The sequence below is a fragment of the Solanum stenotomum genome, chromosome 1, assembly GCF_019186545.1.
Source record: "Solanum stenotomum isolate F172 chromosome 1, ASM1918654v1, whole genome shotgun sequence".
NCBI lineage: Eukaryota > Viridiplantae > Streptophyta > Magnoliopsida > Solanales > Solanaceae > Solanum > Solanum stenotomum.
Window position 1 is genome coordinate 10,205,612 of NC_064282.1, and position 19,187 is coordinate 10,224,798.

General features: G+C 34.7%; 3 protein-coding genes across 13 annotated transcripts; 1 reads left to right on the top strand and 2 right to left on the bottom strand.

Annotated features, from left to right (window-relative positions):
- Positions 1–6: 6 nt before the first annotated feature.
- LOC125851159 (uncharacterized) lies at positions 7–5,906 on the bottom strand. Of its 10 annotated transcripts, none has more exons than XM_049530945.1 (7): positions 4,673–5,905; positions 4,389–4,562; positions 2,885–2,922; positions 2,730–2,817; positions 2,308–2,427; positions 323–421; positions 7–189 (listed from the first exon to the last, which is right to left on the bottom strand). In XM_049530945.1, the coding sequence occupies exons 1-7, from the start codon at positions 5,804–5,806 to the stop codon at positions 148–150; spliced, it is 1,695 nt and encodes a 564-aa protein (XP_049386902.1). In that variant the 5' UTR covers positions 5,807–5,905; the 3' UTR covers positions 7–147. The 10 variants fall into 10 exon arrangements, 7 of the variants coding, with proteins under 7 accessions (XP_049386902.1, XP_049386908.1, XP_049386915.1 ...); XM_049530951.1 differs by having other exon boundaries at positions 2,730–2,810; positions 2,885–2,926; positions 4,673–5,904; XM_049530958.1 differs by lacking the exon at positions 2,308–2,427 and having other exon boundaries at positions 4,673–5,906.
- A 476-nt stretch (positions 5,907–6,382) lies between these two features.
- LOC125851281 (protein TRIGALACTOSYLDIACYLGLYCEROL 1, chloroplastic) lies at positions 6,383–10,798 on the bottom strand. Of its 2 annotated transcripts, none has more exons than XM_049531069.1 (3): positions 10,724–10,798; positions 7,665–7,772; positions 6,383–7,469 (listed from the first exon to the last, which is right to left on the bottom strand). In XM_049531069.1, exons 2-3 carry the CDS (start codon positions 7,709–7,711, stop codon positions 6,431–6,433), a joined length of 1,086 nt encoding a protein of 361 aa, XP_049387026.1. In that variant the 5' UTR covers positions 7,712–7,772; positions 10,724–10,798; the 3' UTR covers positions 6,383–6,430. The 2 variants fall into 2 exon arrangements, with proteins under 2 accessions (XP_049387026.1, XP_049387033.1); XM_049531076.1 differs by having other exon boundaries at positions 7,665–7,775.
- A 7,479-nt stretch (positions 10,799–18,277) lies between these two features.
- Positions 18,278–18,752, top strand: LOC125851384 (histone H4). The gene has a single exon (XM_049531185.1). The coding sequence runs from the start codon at positions 18,325–18,327 to the stop codon at positions 18,634–18,636; it is 312 nt and encodes a 103-aa protein (XP_049387142.1). The 5' UTR covers positions 18,278–18,324; the 3' UTR covers positions 18,637–18,752.
- The last annotated feature ends 435 nt before the right edge of the window (positions 18,753–19,187 follow it).

Below are 19,187 nucleotides of genomic sequence, written 5' to 3' on the forward strand. Positions count from 1 at the left end.
GGGGGGGGGGGGGGGGGGGGGTTGTGCTTGTATGTGTGCGCATATAACATGCATTACAGCATGGCTTTTACATAATACAATATTTTACCATCATTTTCTTGGCAAACTCAGGAAAGGCGTCTCACAATTCCTAGCATTTCTTACAGATTATGATGAAGTGACAGCAATTGACAATCTTTCCTGGAACACCTGAAAAAATGAATAACATGTGATATAATGAACATCAGGCATGACCACCTATCAAAAAATGGAAAAAAGAGAATTAAGACTGCATAGCCTGCAGCAAAAGTATGCCAGCATGGCATCAATGCAAAACCATTACCATTCTGAAGTGTTCCAACTCTTTAACATGCTCTGTCTCGAAGTCTTTCTCTGATGGCAGCACATAACCAGGGAAGGGCAAATTTCCTGCTTCAAGTACCTACAGCTTTTGAGGTGTAAATGATGGGACAATGCAAATGTTTAAACTTGAAAGTACAAAAAAAAAATACTTTTATATCTGTTAGCTAATGAGCTACAAGTACAAAAATATTTTTTTTTTTAAAAGAAGAAAAAGAGAGAGGATGAGCTACAAGATTGATGCATGTTTCATCCCAAGAGAATGGCAGGATGAAAAGCATGCATTTACTTCTACAAACAATCTGATTATCTAATATTAGTCCCAGCTCAAATTGATTTACATGAAAACATAAAGGCTACAGCACATGAGAAAAAAGATCTTCTAATCAGGTAAGTTAATTCTTACAAAGTCATCCAAATTGAATGTCCAAGCCTAAACTGAACTTGGGTAAGAGGAGGCTAAAAAGTGATGTACCCAATAAAGTATTTAATGCCGAAACAATGAACAGAAGAGTATTTATCAATCATCATTAAAGATCACCATCACAACAAAGAGCTCAGATGGGCATCTTCTCTACTCTTTTGGTCCCCTGTGACTCATTTCATGTGCAGAATGTCAGCTCCAACATTCAGTAACTTAAGCTTAGTGTTTGGCAATGTGAAAGACGATTGCATGGAAATGGTATTCTGATTGAAGAATAGAAAGAAGGGTCTGTCTTGTTCAGAAAAAGTCTGTTGGTATGAAAGGGTGGAGAGGAGAATTTTTAAGATATTAGCATAATTCCCATAGGCTCCTGTGGATTTGTCAAATTTTCCATTAAATTTTGAAGAAACCAGTGAACCTTGTAGAAGATGGAAGAACTAATTAATTGTAAGAGTGCATTGTCGTCAGAACATTAACGGATATGGAGGATATGCAAACTGAGGTTGTACAAGTTATGAAAAGAAGTGGGGTTATAAGCATAGAGTGTTCAATGATCTGATCTCACGGGAAAACCCAGAAGTTTCAAGAGAAAAGTTTTGTGGAGGGACAAGAGCCGCCTCTTACCTCCACACTGGAAATAAGGAGATGGCCAAAAACAGGGGTGAAGGTCAAGCTGGGTTCCAACAGATATCCAAGGAGCTTAGTTGTTTCATGTGTGTGAAATTGAAAAATAGATAAAACCCAAAAAGGAATTCCTCATCAGATATTTAGACATCCGGTTTGAAATGTTGAGATGCTACAATGGCAATGACAGTGTGCTTGGAACTCTGATGTAATAAAATAGACTAAAGAGGTAGCTGCCATTGTATGAAAATGTATTTCTTGTTCACATTCCTACAAAGGGAAGTGGCTAGAAGGTCCAGATGGGTGAGCAGATATGGGAATAATGCAAAATGACCCTAGAATGTTGGTCCCCACATTGCTTTCCATCAAGAAGAACCGAAGCCAGAACATATTTTGATTAGATTGCTTAATCTACCACAAGTGGTCCGGAAGGCGTGTTCCATGTGATAGGAAGCATCTGTGGAAGATAAAATGGAGCTGGAACACAAAGCCAGGTACTAGATGAATTTAAGGTGTGTAAGGATGCGCATGAGGTGAACAACCAATCCCGTTCTTGCTAGAATCCAAATCGATCTCAGGGAGATGGTGTACCAATCTGGGTGAGATTTTTCGGTCAACATAGTTGCATTGCCACAAATATCAAGCTTTCACTGCTGGTAACGAATCGAAGCCTTTAATGCTGATAAATGACTGCTGAGCAAGTTGTGCCCATGTAGCAACAGGTATTACAGGAAAAGGTACGACAAGTGGAGCAAGGAACAATTTTCCAAAACTCCAGTCACATGTTATGGGGAAACTAAATCCTAGATCCACCTCTGTTAAATAAAATTATACCACAAGAGATCAACTGAACGGAATCACATAGGTTGCTCCAAGATATAAGGAAGAGAAACATAAAGATGCATGTAAAGGTTAAATACCAATTTATATCCTTCACAGGTATGTGAGAAATCCACATTGTGGATGTTGACCAGCTGAAGTTTCTCCAGTGCAGCAGATACACGTAGAATTGCACAAAGAATTCTGAATTTCCCTCTCATCTAAGGTATAAAGATAATAGTTAAACACACATAAGAGTCTTGATCTATGCTGACATGTTATCTTCATTTGTCCTATCCATGCCAATTTAATGAAGTGTATCGGTATGTCGTGCAAATCTATAAAATACATTTAATAAATTTTGGAAATTGTAAGTATCCATTCAGGGATGGTGGTACTTAGTGCAGAACCTCCAAAGTACAAAAAGCTTGCTAAAACTGAATTCATGCATACCAGATACACACCAATAATGGAGTCAGTGAGTATTAGTTTGTATAGCACACAAAAAATAACAATATGATACCTCTTCTGTTAATTCCTCAGGCACCACATGATCACATTCAGGAAGTTTCTTTCTATGGTGTCTCACAAGTAGAGCTATTAACTGGAAGCTGACGAAGATGTCATCAGTTTTCACATTCTGAATGTTGTTTAGAGAAAATAAGGGAGACACCATACCTTAACCTCTTCGGCATTATAACCATGTAGATGATCGCCTTTCTACACAGAGAGTGAAGCTTGTCACAATAAGTTTCATGCTCCCAATAACTATTTCTCAAGGTACATAAGAGAACTGATACAGCTGAAACCAGATAGATAATCATCAAGCAATATCAATCACAGAGGCCTCTGTATATCAAGACCTCTAGAGATGGGAATAGGGCAGGGAGGGGCAAGTGCAAGGTGGGGAGTTGTTATGCTGGACGCATTAAACAATATTATTATTATTTTTATTTTATTTTTTTGGGGGGGGGGGGGGGGGGNGAGAGAAAGAGATAAAAATAAAAACAGGGGCTGGTTAGGGTTGTGAAAATTAAAGCTACTGTTTAGTAATCATCCATTTATGCTTCAATTTAGCTTTCTATTGCTTTATTTATACTTCGGCTTTCTTGATGCTTCGTATTTCAGTTACAGCTCTGTTTTTTTTTATTGTCAGCATACTTTTTTTTTTAATCTCTGATTAAGGAAATTATGCCTGCCTGTATTTTTGTAACTTACAATAATGCAAATCACACTCAAATTATGTTTCCCCAACAGAAAATCATTTTGGCTACATCAGGAAGGATTCATATTAGATGATTAATTTATTAGTGTTATAGTGACTATCTAAACGAATAAAGAATCACCATTCCAGGCTAAAACTCTAACAACAACAACAAGAACAACAACATACCCAGTATAATCCCACAAAGTGGAGTTTGAGGAGGGTAGAGTGTATGCAAACCTTACTCCTACAAAAGTATGCTAACACACTAACAAGGATAATTAATTTCAGAATGATGATATCTGCAAAAGAAATATTTGACTGCTAAGCCAAGGTACAAAAGAGAAAGACCAAACTTATCTGGTATGGTACATAAGCCATCCTTGTTTTGAATATGTAAATAACAGTGGCAAAAAAGGAAAAAACATAAAAGATACTCAAGCAGCAGGGCAGGCCCGATTGAAAATGCTTGCCGAGTGGGTTAAATTTTGTGGGCTAAGGCCTAACCACCCCCCCACACACACACACACTGCCGCCCCATCTCTACATCTCTTTAAGTTTGAAAATCACAGCTTCTCTATCATTAGCATGAGAAACTACGGCCTATATAGATTGGATTAGATCACCCAATTTAATAAGCATGTCTAATTATTCAGTTCTATAATCAGAATCAAGTTCCATTATTGTTTAGGATTGCCTTTTCTGTTAAATGACTAACATCTTAGTGAAACTTATTTATTTAATTATCCAACTATTTATTCTAAACCAAAATCAGTTAGAGAATTATAAACCAAACAGGCCATGACATCGCTTTAATTATGTCATGCTACTAAGCTGAAGTTTTACACACAAATACACCAAATAAATCTTTTTGACAGTTTAGTTCGCAGCATTAAATGAACAATTGTTACATAAACTCAACATGCAAAGACACAGAAATTTATCTGAATCTTCCTGGATTAAGAAATAAATACATACCGCTATTATATGGTAAGATTGCTTATGATAGCCCTTTTTACCAGCATAAAGACCAATTTTTTGAAGCAAACAAGCTGCCTCGAGATACTCGAGATCTTTATCCTCCAAGGATACAAAGAATCCATCAGAACCATTGCCTGATTCATACCCTTTTCTCAAACCATCAAACATCTCCTACATCATGAACATTAACAAAGTCATCTCAAAACAATATTTCTACCCTAAAAATATGGAACAAGAGATGGTGAACTTCTTATTGTATCCCATTCCGAATTATCAAATACCTTGGCAACACTAAAGCATAATGCAGCAGATTTCATGTGTTGCTTGTTATTAAACCTTGTCGCGAGCCTCGTTACAGACCTCCACCTCGCATTCGCCCTTGGATCATAATTATCAAAAACCTCCCCTAACTTCTCTGCAATCACACCCTCACCTAATGCATACCCAGAAACCTCCATCTCCTCAATCTTAAGCTCCTCAAATATTTCCTCCAATAAAACTGCCCCTGCCACAATAAATTCTGACCTCTTCTTGAAAAAGCCCTGCGTTCGAACCTTCCCTCCAACTCTTCTCTCTTCCTCACTCAACCTCTCCACTAAGCCCTTCAATTCGTCCGTTGTAAAACTCCAATCCCTCCTACTTTCCTCAGATATGCCCACATTTCCCTCCATATTGCTTGCATAGCCACGGAAAATAGCCTTTTCAATATTCCTAATTGTCCCTGATGAACCAATCACTTTATCAATATTATAATGCTTAACCTTCTCATTTAAGCCCGAGGCACGGATTATAACCTTAATATGTTCCCGCATTTCTGTAACTTCTGGAAATTTTTGAGTTACAGTGACATGTCCCAATGCTAGTGAAATAGAGAACAAAATCTGCCCCTCTTTGCCAATTACAAACTCTGTAGAGCCACCTCCTATGTCAATTGTGAGAACTGTACGGTCATGAACAGGATGGAATTGAAGTATACCTTTGTATATAAGGCGGGCCTCTTCGAGACCGGAGAGTACATCAACTTTCAGGCCTAGGGTTTCATCAATCGTTTGAAGGAATTGTGATCGATTGGAAGCTTCTCGAACAGCAGAAGTAGCTACGAGGCGAGAATGGGAGGAAGGAACGCGATGTGACTCGAGAAGCTTCTGAAACTTTCGAAGTGCTGCGGTGGCGCGTAGCAGAGAGGCGTTGGAGATAGTGGCGGAGGTAGTGGTGGTATTAGTATCAAGGCCGAGGAGGACTCTTTCCTTGAACCGATCGACGGTGAGGAAACGGCCGGTGGAAGGGTCGGCGCGAACTACGAGGAGCTTGAAGGAGTTAGTACCGATGTCTACGGCGGCGAAGAGGTTCTCACTAGTGGCATTCCTGGCGGGAATTGAGATTGCGTTGGGAAGAATTGGGAGATTGGCCGACATCTATTCCGGCGAAGATTGATGTATGACAATTGTGGATGGTTTCTTCTTTGCTTCTTTACGATTGCTTTACTTTCTCATTTTGTTTTTTTTTTATTTTTAACTTGCTATTTCATAACTTTGTTTTACCATTGCTCTACTTCATATCCCACTTTTCAATAGAATTATTCTTTATATTATTGATGTGTAATATTATGTAATAATTAAAAAATAATGCAATCTATTTAAATTTTATATTTGTTCAAAATAATACAATATATTTAAACATTGTATTCATTCAAAACATTATAACACAATATCATCCATACAAAGAGTATTATAGTAAATACAGAACTTACTCTTTACTAAAATTAGAAAACCAACTTTTAATATTTCTTTGACAAAACTTATACATAAACAAATTAAAGAACATTAACAGGTACCAAATTCTAATTGATTTAGAATTAGCTCTATTGGTTTAAATCCTAATAAAATGAAAGTCTCCTTGTTAAGAGTATATTGCCAAAGGTATATACTCTTTAACATATTTCATTTTGGTAGAAATAAAGATTTTCGAAATGATAAAATTACATGGCTACTACTTTTAACATATTGTGGAACTTTAAAAAATGGAAAACATAAGAAATGTTACATACAGTTCTTCAGGGAATCACCAGCACCCTGGAAGAAACAACATGAGAGAGCAAAGTCCGCTACGAATATGCCAACAAGAGATAAAACTACCGCTGAAGTAGTAGACTCTCCAACCCCTTTAGCACCTCCCAGTGTGGTGACTCCCCAAGCACAGCTTATGATGGATATAATAGCACCAAAAACCTGTGACTTAATCATCGCGCTGATAAGGTCCCATGACTTGAGAGCTCTCTGAGCAGAATCCAAGATTATGTTTATGCTAATTCCATAAACACCGTCAGCTAAAAGGGCGCTGGATGCCATTCCAACTGTAAAGCACATTAGGGTCAAAAATGGTAAGGCAATGCAGGAAGCAATCACTCTTGGTGTCACCAAATAATCAACAGGATTTGCACCGAGAACTCTCAACGTGTCTGTCTGCTCAGATACCTGCATGGTGCCCAGTTCCGCAGCAAATGCACTACCGATACGCCCGGCAACTACAATTGATGTGACAACTGGACTTAACTCTCTTGAAAAGGCAAGGGCCAACACCCCACCAACAGATCTATTTAACCCTAATCTAGTGAATTCTCTAACAAATTGGATAGTGAAGGCCATGCCAACAAAAGCTGCAGTTAACAAACAGACACCAACTGACTTAGGTCCAACTCTTTCCAACTGTTGAAGAGTATTCTTCCAGTGGATTTTACCCTTCATAATCCTAATAATAACCTGTCCTGCCAAGATAAGAACTGATAATCCCCTCCATAAGTACCTGGGAGGCGACCACTTACTCAAGAACGCTTCTCCTCCATATTCCCATTCTTCCATTGTAGATGTGTCTTTTTTAGATGCAGTTTTGTCCTCTTCAGAAACAGAGAGACTTGGATAACTATCATTAGAGTTGGGAATCACACAGAACCTTTTCGGTTTGGAAGATTTTAAAATCTTCTGGATCTGAGCTCCTTGATTAAAGTCAAATTTCTGGGGAAGCCAATTCAAGCTCAAAATTTTTACACTTGAGTGATTACTCACCTTACTATACCTGCCTCTGCAATCCATGAGAAACTAATGTGAGTTAATGTAAGTGGCTCAGTATTTTTTAGAAATCCATGTCAGAAACCATGCATGGTAAACAGAAGTTGAATGCATCAAGTTACATGTTATGCCTATATACAGAATATTGCAAGTACATATACACTTTTTACTAATATATAAATGCAATCCAAGAGGCAAAGAGAGAGACCTTCCAGAAAAGTGAACAAGAGGATAGCAATGAGAAGCTGCTTGCATGTTGGTCTTAGATTACGTGAAATCTGGGTCTTTTATGTCCCTCTCAGCACAAGAAGAAGACCTGCTATAAGAAAAAGAAGCGAAAATCATTCCAAATGTAGAATCTCAACCTCAAGGAGGACATATTTTATGTAAGAGATTTGCAACAAAGCAAATAGATGGAATCTGTGACATTTAAGACATTTGATGTAGAAATCTGAGACATCAGAACTACAGAGTTGAGCAAGTATCTTTTTTTTCTCATCAGAAACTAACAGAGTTGAGCATCTTCTTATATGTCATCAGGAACATTATATCCATGAATGGAAACCCTCCCTGACAAAGTGCACAAGGTTCGGGTAAGCTTTTTGGCACTTTGCCCCTCTACTAATTCTATGGCACTCCGACCTTTAAAGGTATAAAAATACCCTCACTAAAGATGGTCAAAATAAAATGACAGGATAAATTAATGGGTAACTTTCACGTGCCCTTTGAAGGCATATTCATCAATCTTAACAGAAAGAAAGCATATGAAAAAGTATACATACTACTAACGACGTCCCTCATACCACCCCAGTCCCCATATTTATAGTGAAGCACATCTTTTGGCATCCTAGAAGGTGCTCCTTGTGCTCCTCACCACATCATAGTGAAGCACGTCTTTTCGCATCCTAGAAGATGCTCCTTGTGCTCCTCGCCACATCACGCCTGAAGGTTTTTCCATTTCCTTAATCATTGGTTACCAGAAAAGCTTTTCTTCCTTTAAATATTTGGATTACTAGATAGTGAACTGTAAACGACTAAAACAAAAATGAGGGGAAAATTGAGGGTAAAAAAGACAACAAAGCAAGAGAAAATGGACTTGCCCGGACAAAATCCAGATCCTTCCCAGTTCCCACGTGATGAGTCTGATACCAAATCCTACAGTTCTTAACCCCCTCCACTCCAAAAATTCCCCCTACTTCATACCATTAACTAATAAACTTTTACTTTTTTTCTTATGAACTATATATTTCATTACAGGTATCAAGAAGATGCAAATTAGTTACACCATTAATTCATAAATTTCATGGACTGCCCTAGTACAAAAGTGTAACAAGTTACCATTAGAACAATAAGCAGAAAAAAATTCACATAATTTCCTTCGCAATGAAACCAGTCGACTATATTTGGGTAAATCTCTCTATTTTCAACTGTAGCAACTTCTGGAATTCCAGCATTTGCAAAGACTATATTACTGTAATCTTATAAGTTGCAACATAAGAGATTTTTTTTATCAAACGAGTAAAGTTATACTAGATCAATGTATGTGAGGTTAAACCAGTATTAGTAACTAGTTATTACGTCTAAAAACAATGTAGGATTTGTATAAATATTGGAAATGCAAGAAAGACTTGTGGTAAACACACGACAAAAAATAAAACAATTTCTACTTGCACTCTTCTTCCTTTCCTTGGTTTGATGCAATTGAGCCGAGGGTCCATCGGAAACAGCCTCTCTACCTCCATGAGGTAATGGTAAGGTCTGCATACACTCTATCCTCCCCAGACCCCACTTAGTGGGATTTCACTGGGTATGTTGTAGTTTCTACTGGCAATGTTGAAAGTACATAGTGTGGGACTACATTGTCCTTTCTCTTAACGCTGACATGGAAGAGTTCGCTCAAACCTAATGTTAAATATTAGGCAAATGTGCTGAATATCATGTGTGTAAGTTCTGCAGAACAAGTAACTACTTTTTTTAGTTTTTTTTTCAAGTGACTACTACCTTTTTCATTCAAAACGACAATCTAATAGGAGTACGTAGAATGCTCCCTTTGCTCAATTACAAGATGCTTTACGACAAGCTAAAGAAAATAAAGGGAAAAAAGTACTTATAGATTCATGCTGACCTCCTACCCAATGCATCCAATGAAGAAAAATTTGTTCTCTAAAAGACAAATAGGAGTTCGAAGATCTTATATACGATGGTGAAAGTTTCAATATCGTCCTAAGCATCTTTAGTGTAGCAGTCAGTCTCTGATATGCAACAATACCTAAGATTACCTAATACATGTGAAAGCTTCAGACTACATTTACCTTATATATGACTACTTTTCTAGTAAGCATCTAAATCTTAAGTATTCTTTCACCTCCCCAGTTGATGCTCAAGACTCAGAGAGTTTCACATTAGTTTATTCACTCTTCCGCTCTTACTACCTACAATAAGCAAATCATAACCAAGATTAAGAGTTACAACTTCAATTGTTTCTGCACTCTTGTTTTTATTCTCTGCAGCAGACATCATCCAATGGTTATTCCTAGCTTGTAAAGTTGTACCCCAACTTTCTTTCCCTTAAATTCCCGATTGTACCTAATGCCTGGAGAGTTGTAATTTTGCCTTTCTGTTTCTGTTTTTATGCTTTCCCTTTTTGACTCCTCCTCCGCTTCGTTTACCTCACCCAATTGATAGGAACCATAAAGAACAACAAAAGTCATTGTGAAACTGGAGAAGGTTAGTAGATGTGTAAACATTGGTTTCAATCTAGTTTACCGGAAATAGACTCTCTACCTCTAACATAGGGGTAAGTCTGTGTACACTTTACCCTCCCCAAACTCCACTTTGTGGAATCTAGGTATGTTGTTGTTATCATCCAACTGTGGAAACCATGATTCAAAAATATTATTTTTGTTTCCTTCTAACTGTTATTTTCCTTCAACAGTTTATGGATTCCCAAACTAGGATAAAAGAAACAACAAGAATTAAACTACGAGTAACTCATCAACAATACTTATCAAGAACTGAAGCATAGCTGAATAATTTTATATAGAAACCAATCAATGAAACAGCTCTAATGAAACTCTCTCTATGCACTTCAGCGAACTATTAACAAATCCAACAAAAAAAAAACGACGGAATTTTTTCATAAGAAAAAATCCAAAATGACAACATTCGTTTAAAACTAGAAAAAAATGAAGAAAAAAAAAAAGCAAATGATATTTGATTAAACAAATCATGGTTCACCGTTAAGAAGCAAGTAGAAAAAGAACCTACCCTCTCACCAACGCAACGAGATTTTGTTGTTGGTAGCAATGGCTTCAATAGGAATCTCCACTGCAGACAAAATTACTGTAAATATGAAAATTGCACTGTTTGAGTACTCTGTAAAGAAACAAAAAAAAAAAAAAAGCAAGAAACAGAGTTCAGTCTCTTTACCCGATTTCACTTTCTCCACAGGTGTATTGAGAAAAATAGCAAACAAGGCTATTGTTTGAAATTTTGTAACTTTTCTTCAAGAATACCATAAATTTAAAAAAAAAATCAGGAAAAAACCCTAGATTTGCAGGGAAAAATGAATGGAATGGAAGAGATCAGTGGCTGACCCGAAGAAGAAAAGTAAGAAGAAAAGAAAAGGATAAAAAATCCCAAAACTGAAATAAGAAAAAAAAAATATTCACTAAGGCCCGTTTGGCCATGCGATATGGTATCATGATATGATATTATGATATGATATCATGATATGAAATCATGAAATGAAATTGAAGTTTTGTTTGGACATACAATATGAAATTTTTGTGTTGTATATTTTCTCATAAACATAAATATCTCATAAGTTGTAAAACTATTAAAATAGCCTCAATTGTTTATTCAATCTTATCAAATAAACAAAAATTTATAAAATCGCTTAATAAATTATTCCAAAACTATTTGTTCTCTACTTAAATAATTGTTTCATCTAATTTTAATTTAATAAAAAAAATTGAACATAAATTGTAGTGTACTAGTCTTTAATATAATCCTTCCACATAGTACGGGCAATTTTCTCACGTTGAACTTGCATTTCTCGATCATGTGACCGAGAAGACGAACCAACATTGTTACTTTGAGCCATTTGTTGGTCAATATCATCCGCAACTATATTTTCATGCTCATAGATCATAAATATTTCATCACTTTAACAATCGGTTAGTGTGAGTTAAAGTGACTATATGTTGGTGAGAATAATAAATTTTATGTCGGTGAGAATAATAAATTTTAAAAAGTAATGATGTGATTATAAATTTTATTTACATATGAAATAAATTGTTAGTAGATATAAATGTGGGTTGTTTTAACAAAATATAAACTCGTGGATCAATTTTTGTATTAAAATATCTCAAATCATGATATAAAATTACCATGTAATTCCATATCATGGTTTTTGGAGAATATGGAATCACATCTCATGATATGGAATCAAGAGATGGAATTAGTGTAAAATCGCATATCCAAACGTTGATTTTATCTCACGATACCATATCGTGATATGGTATCGCATGGTCAAACGCCTACTAAGAAACAAATAGCTACGCTTAATACACCCAACTTTTATATTACTATACATGAAAGGGATTAATTAAAGTATAGTTGTTATACTAAAATTAGGTGCAAAAAATTAACGGAAAATGATCAAAACTACCCGTCAACTATTTGAAATAGAGCATATATACCCTTCAATTATATTTTGGCTCAAAACTACCCTTCTCGTCTTAATATTGGTTCACTTCTACCCTTCCATTGGCATTCAATATGTAAATTATAATGCCACATAAACGTCCACTTAAGCACACTCACCCCACCCTCACTAAATGATCCAGCCTTCCCCTTAATTTCCACCATAGACTCCATAAACAATAATTTCTTGGGCAGTATTTTGACCGCATTAGACTTCATTTTCTCTGCCAAGATTTTCCCATCCCCGCTACGCCCTTCATCCTTTCTCCCCATTACCACACTCTCAAAACTCTTTTCACTTGGGTCAGCCTTTTATCCAATGTCAATAGCACTGAGATTGCCCAAATATGTTCAATAACAATTGCTATTTTTCTTCAAAAGCTTTACTGGACAAGTATGGATTTCTTCAATAGATAATTCAATTGGGTTTGTTAAAATCAACAACCTGACCTTTAGTGAACAATCATCTCATTATTCATGGAATCGGCGGTTTATTGGACCATCGATCTCTTCTTGATCACACAATCAGAGCATTAAGGAGAAGACAACTCACTGTTGTTGCTAATGCGTTAATCATAAAACGGACGAAATTGTTAAGTTCGACTTCTGTTTTCCTTTTTATGGCTGCTGATATAGCTTTGTTCTTACAACCTGATGGATTGTGTTACCGTCACCATGTTGTTCTCCGACGGTGTCGTTTTGGGAATCTTACTAGAAATGCCATGGGTACTATGATTTTTCAACCTATCTGCTTGATTCTGGCAGCTTTATGTCTTCTTTATCGTCGACGACAATGGACATCCGTTATCCGGATGAAAGAAATAATGATTTTACCACCAGTGTACTGTCAACATCTCCGGCGATAAGGGAGATTTGTTATCCGAATGAGATAATTAATGATTATAACTTATAACTCCAGTATTGTTCAGTCTCATTCGCCGAAGACAATAGGGTTCCGCTGTGATAATGAACATTTTGACACGGGTGTTCAATTTCCTAGGCCTTTTAACGAGTGGGGATGGATCTGCTTAGGTGGACGTTTATGTGGCATTATAATTTACACATTGGATGCCACATCTAACTCCGTTAAAAGGAAGGGTAGAAGTGATCCAATAGTAAGACGAAAAGGGTAATTTTGGGCCAAAATATAGTTGAAGGGTATATTTGCTCTATTTTGAATAGTTGAAGGATAGTTTCGACCCTTTTCCGAAAAATCAATCAGACTATCATGGAAAGGGAATAAACCAAAAATACATAAATAAAAGCAACAATTAGATCAAAAAATACAATTACATTATATAAAAAAAGTTGTTTCATAATTCAGTCATAAGAAAAGAAAAGTTTCATGATTCGTCTTTCTTTAAATAGATAAATTATGATGTATTTTAACATAGAAATTTTCGTTATCATTATAACTTTATCTATCTTTATGATAAAGAAATTTGTTTTTATTTAAAATGATCACACTAACTTGACGACATGTAATATGATAAGAATTCAAGAACAAACCGTCATATTTAACATACATGTTTGGGATAAGGCACAAGTACCCCTAAACTATGACTGAAATCTCAGAGACACACCTTAACTAAACTAAGGTCTTATTACCCCTTGAACTCATTTTTTATATAATTTTGTACACCTTTTGGCTTACGTGGCACACGCCGTCTCCACGCAATTGAGGTGTGTGATAGATATTTGGATACCACGTAAGCCAAAAAGATGTACAAGATTACAAAAAAAAATGAATTTAGGAGATAATAGGGCATTAGTTTAATTAAGGTGTGTCTCTGTATTTTCGATCATTATCTAAGAGTTACTTGTACCTTTTCCTTACATGTTTGGCAGAACTTAGAGGATTAGGAGACTAGCCAAATACAATTTCACTTGCTTGACAATCTTTTTCTCGATTATAGATTTATTTGATCTACCTATTAATCATTCATTTCATCAACTATGAAGGCAGAAAAAAAAATCTCTATTAAGAAAAAAATAAACAAACACTATAATTACGTGGGCGTGTATGTCCTACGAATACCTTTTGTTTAATGAGAGAGGGGTCACACCTTTTCCACTAGCTTAGTTTCATAAGCGGGATAAGTTTAATAATCAGAAAAGAGCCATATTTGTCTTTGTATTCTCACAAAAAAAATATATCTATCATTTGTTATATTTTTTTGATATACTTGTCTCTGCAATTCAACCCGCAATTGCTATTCTTTTTGATATATATGTGTCTGCAAACCAATCTACATCCACTGCCATTTGGGTGCGCACAGGGTAAAAACTCCACTTCTATGCAATAGCTCGCAAATCATATAGGAGAGGTAACTCGCCCAGAAGGCAAATTCCTTACTTTCGCTGGCAAGGGGTTTCAAACTCGAGACATCCACTATGAAAGTTCCAAGCCCAAACCATTGGGCCGCACTGAAGGGTAACCTCGAATTTAAATATGTGCCTAAAATTGGATGACAAAAACAAATATATTAAATAGTTAAGTTTCATTTATAAAATATTTTATTTTTAAACAATATTTTATGTTTTTTTAAAACTCAAAGTGCCCATGTAATTAATTAATTAGTTGTTTTGCCACATCAGTGAGTATATTATAATATTCTTTTTTTTCTTTGCCAATTATCAAAAGAAAAACCTAGTAAGACGATTTTTCAATAGGTTAAGTATTCAATTAAAATACCTATCTTAATTGAAGTAACTGAGGGTCTGGATGAGTTTATAGAAAGTAAAACAAGTTAAAAATTACAAGTAGACAGTAGTTTACTTTTGAATTTTAACTTATTTTAAAATTTTGTCCTAAAGATGAATGCTTAAAAACACTTTATAATCTTTCTAGACACTTCCAAAATCAAAACTACTGAAAAGTCAAAAATACCTAAAAATAAGTTAGTCCAAACGGATAGTAAGTCCCTACTTTTAAATATCTCTCTACATATTCCGTCTTTCTTTTGTACATATTAGTAAGAAGAAAAACTTAAAGTCACACATGAAGTTGTCTCGAATTTTCAAACAGACATTTTAACTATGTGAGCATCTTATTACCCCCTAAATAATTTTGAAATGATATTATTACATCATTTTTTTTATCAATATTAGATTTTAAAAGGCAAGTGATATCACACACCAATCATTACGTGACACGTATTAATTTAATTTAAACTATAATTTTTTTTTTCTCTTTTACTTTTCGACTTATTTTATTTTTATTACTTCTTAAATTTCACTTCACCTTCCACCTCACCCCACGCCCCACCCCACTTTCAAACTGACCTCCACCTTCCATTTTTTTTCTTTCTTTCTTTCTTCTTACCTCTCACTCTCATCATGTCCCCTTTCTTTTTACCTCTCACTCTCATCCTCTCCCACCTATGTCAAGTTGTGTTCCTTCCCATTTTTTATATTTTCTTCTTCTTCTATCAAATTTCAACATTTCAATGACTTTTTTTTAAAAAAAAAATCATATTATTTTTTTCAAACTTTGTTGAGTTAGTGAAACAAAATGAATTATTTTTCTAAGAAAATTCAAATTTTTGAAGGTATCATCAATTAATTTATCTTCTTTTCATATAACTTCAAAATTAGAAATAATAACTTTGAAAGAATCAATGAATTCCCCAAAAATTGAAAGAGCTTGATTGAAATCTAAATAAAAAGGTTAAATGATACCTCTTAATCATCTTGAAATCTAATGAGTTTATCAAATCATTTGAAATGTAAAAAAAAATAGATAAAATTTTAAAATTGAAGAGACTTAAACTAATAATAGTTTTAAAAAAGAAGAAGGTGAAATTGTGGTAAAAATGGTGACGTTTAAAGTGAGGAGTTTTAATTGAGTTGACAATCAATTTTTGAAGAAGAAAGAAAGAGGAAAAATAACAAAGAAAAGAAGTTGAAATAATAAGAAAAAACAAGAATGATATTTTATAACAAAATACTTATAAAAATAAGGTTATATTCATTATTTTAGGTTGTTCGCGTTCTTTAAAGAGAGTGCATACACTTTATTATGTCTGGTGGACAAAAATGATGTAATAATATCAATTCAAGACTATTTAGGGGATAATAGGACATCCGCATAATTTAAAATGTATTTTTTAAAATTCGGATAACTTCAGGTGTCACTTTATATTATTTCTTTAGGGAAAAGGCATAAATTGCCCCCTAAACTTGTCCCGAAAGTCAGTTACACGCTTAAACTATTGTGACAATCTATTACGCACCTTTACTATTTAAAAATGAATTTAATACCATCCTGGGATGTGTAACACCACTCTCACAGCATGTAGTGTATTACACTCGCTGCCACGTCAATTTTTATAATTTCTTATATTCTTTTTGTTTTATTTTCTTTATTAATTAACTTTCTTTTTGTTAACTCTATTTTACACCAATTAATTATTACAATTCTCTAATAATTATATCTTCTTTATCACTAAATCCCACCCACTTTATCTCTAATCTCATCGGAGAAATTATTTATTTGAATTTATACAAGAATTTTCTTTGTCTTCTCCGGTGAAGAACAACCAACCCATCACCACCATAAGTCCACCTCCACAACGTCATTTTTTCTTCTTTTTCGACGAACCATCAGCCACCAAACAACCACCACAAAACAACCACTCAAAATCCAAATCAATCACCAACAAACACCAAACCAGACCCCTTACCTTATCCCTTTGTGATTTTATTCTTTTAATTTGTTTTACAGGTGTGTCGGCAAGCTCAAAACTTCAGCCATGGCTCCCATGAAGTTCCAAAGAGCTCCACACTTTCAGATCTGAATAACCAACAAATAATTTGAACAACCAACAACACCACTACTACACTCACATCATTGTGAATCTTTGAGGTTGTGATGAAAATTAAAGAATGAAGAAGAAGAGGATAATGGGTGGGGATGGAAGATTTTGATTTTTTAATTCTTTTTCTAAAGGGTAATGGGAGGGGTAGGAAAATTTTGATTTTTTTAGTTCTTTTTTTAACTTTAATTTTTTCTGATGCACCAGTTTTTTATTTATTTATTTATTTTTGCCACGTCAGTGTTAGGGAGTAAATAAATTCAATTTTAAGTAGTAAAGTTGTGTAATAGGTTGTCGGGATAATTTAAGAGTGTAACTGACTTTTTGGGACAAGTTCAAGGGGAAATTTCCCTATTTCTCTATTAGTAAATGCACTATCATCATTCACATGTACGAGTATGACATGTCATTTATTTCTATACCTAATTAAATATTTAAAATTGATATGCAAACAAGTTATATACACGGTAATATTCTTTTCTATAAAAAATAGATTATTCACATAAAAAAATTATTGTGACATGTTTTACCAAATACACTCAAAAATCATATACGGTTCTGGTAAACTCTATACCTTTTACAATTGAGATGATTGTTTAAAATTTTATCAAAAATACATAATATCTTGCTAACGTAATTATGAAATAAAATAAATTAAAACGAGTCCATGCATAGGGCTGGAGAGTAGAAAAATCGCACGAAAAGTTTTCTAATGAAAGGCTTGAGAATCTTGTGAGAAGTTACCAATATATTACTATAATTAGATTAGAATAAATAAATTTAGAAAGTTTAGTGGAAAAAGTGGTTGATTAATTTATTTTTTACACCAAGGTGTCTGATAATACTATTTGTAAAACGTTTTATAGTCTTATTACTCTACATAAAGTGGCAATTATTTTAAATTTATCTCTAATACTAATTATAGGCTCAAAAATGCCCCTAACCTATTAGAAATGGTTCAGAAATGCCCTCCTTCCACCTATTGGTTTAAAAATGCCCTTAACGTTTTTTTGGGCTCAAAAATGTCCTTTAATTAACAGAAATCTAATGTGGAATTTAACTGAACAAATGGCCAAATTTCATTGGTCCATCTAATTTTTTTTATCAAATAAAATAAACCCCACCCAGCCCAAACCCATTTCACCGTTAATTTAATTTTTTTTTCTCTGTTTTTCATCCTCTTCTTTCCTTCTTTAAGAAAGAAGACTTCCAATCCAAAACCCAGTGTGTTTGTAAAGTCTTGTTATTTAAAAAATAGACATACAGATTAAACAAGATGAAAACAATCCAAAACCCAAATTTAAAACCCTAGAAACTTCTTCTTCTTCGAACTTCTCCGTGAAAATGTCTGGTCGTGGAAAGGGAGGCAAGGGATTGGGAAAGGGAGGAGCCAAGAGGCACAGAAAGGTGCTAAGAGACAACATCCAGGGCATCACTAAGCCAGCTATTCGCAGGCTTGCTCGTAGGGGTGGTGTGAAGCGTATCTCTGGTCTCATCTATGAGGAGACCCGTGGAGTGTTGAAGATCTTTTTGGAGAATGTGATTCGTGATTCCGTCACCTACACTGAGCACGCCAGGAGGAAGACTGTTACTGCTATGGATGTTGTCTATGCTTTGAAGAGACAGGGAAGGACTCTCTATGGATTTGGTGGTTAGATCAGTTGTTAGGTGCATTAGATGTAGATCTAATGTTAATTTCTTCTGTTTCTGTGTTTTGGTATCTCTGTAACTGTTCGTAAGCTCTAGATATTGTAATTTCTCATTACATATTCAATGAACAAAGCTCAGTTTCTACAAAAAAAAAGAAAAAAGAAAACAAGCAATTAAAATTTTTTCATACCATAATATAAAACCATATGTATGAAGTTTGAACTAATCCTAAATTTATAAAAAATTCTATCTTTAATCCTTTTCAAAAGTGATTCAGTAGAGATGATGAGCAAACAAAAGTTTAAATCTCCATCTGAAAGGAACAAGCAAATAACGGGAGGTATAAAATCAAAGATACAAAAATTGGGATAGATTTATCAAAAATGGCTTTGAGTGTAAGGTTTATTCGATTTATAAAAAGAAAATTATGTGGGCCACTTATTTTAAACTCCTTAAAAAATTTAAAAATAATAGTTAAATTTCACATTAGATTTCTATTAACTAAAGGGTATTTTTGAGCCTAAAGAAAACGTTGAGGATATTTTTAAACCAATAGA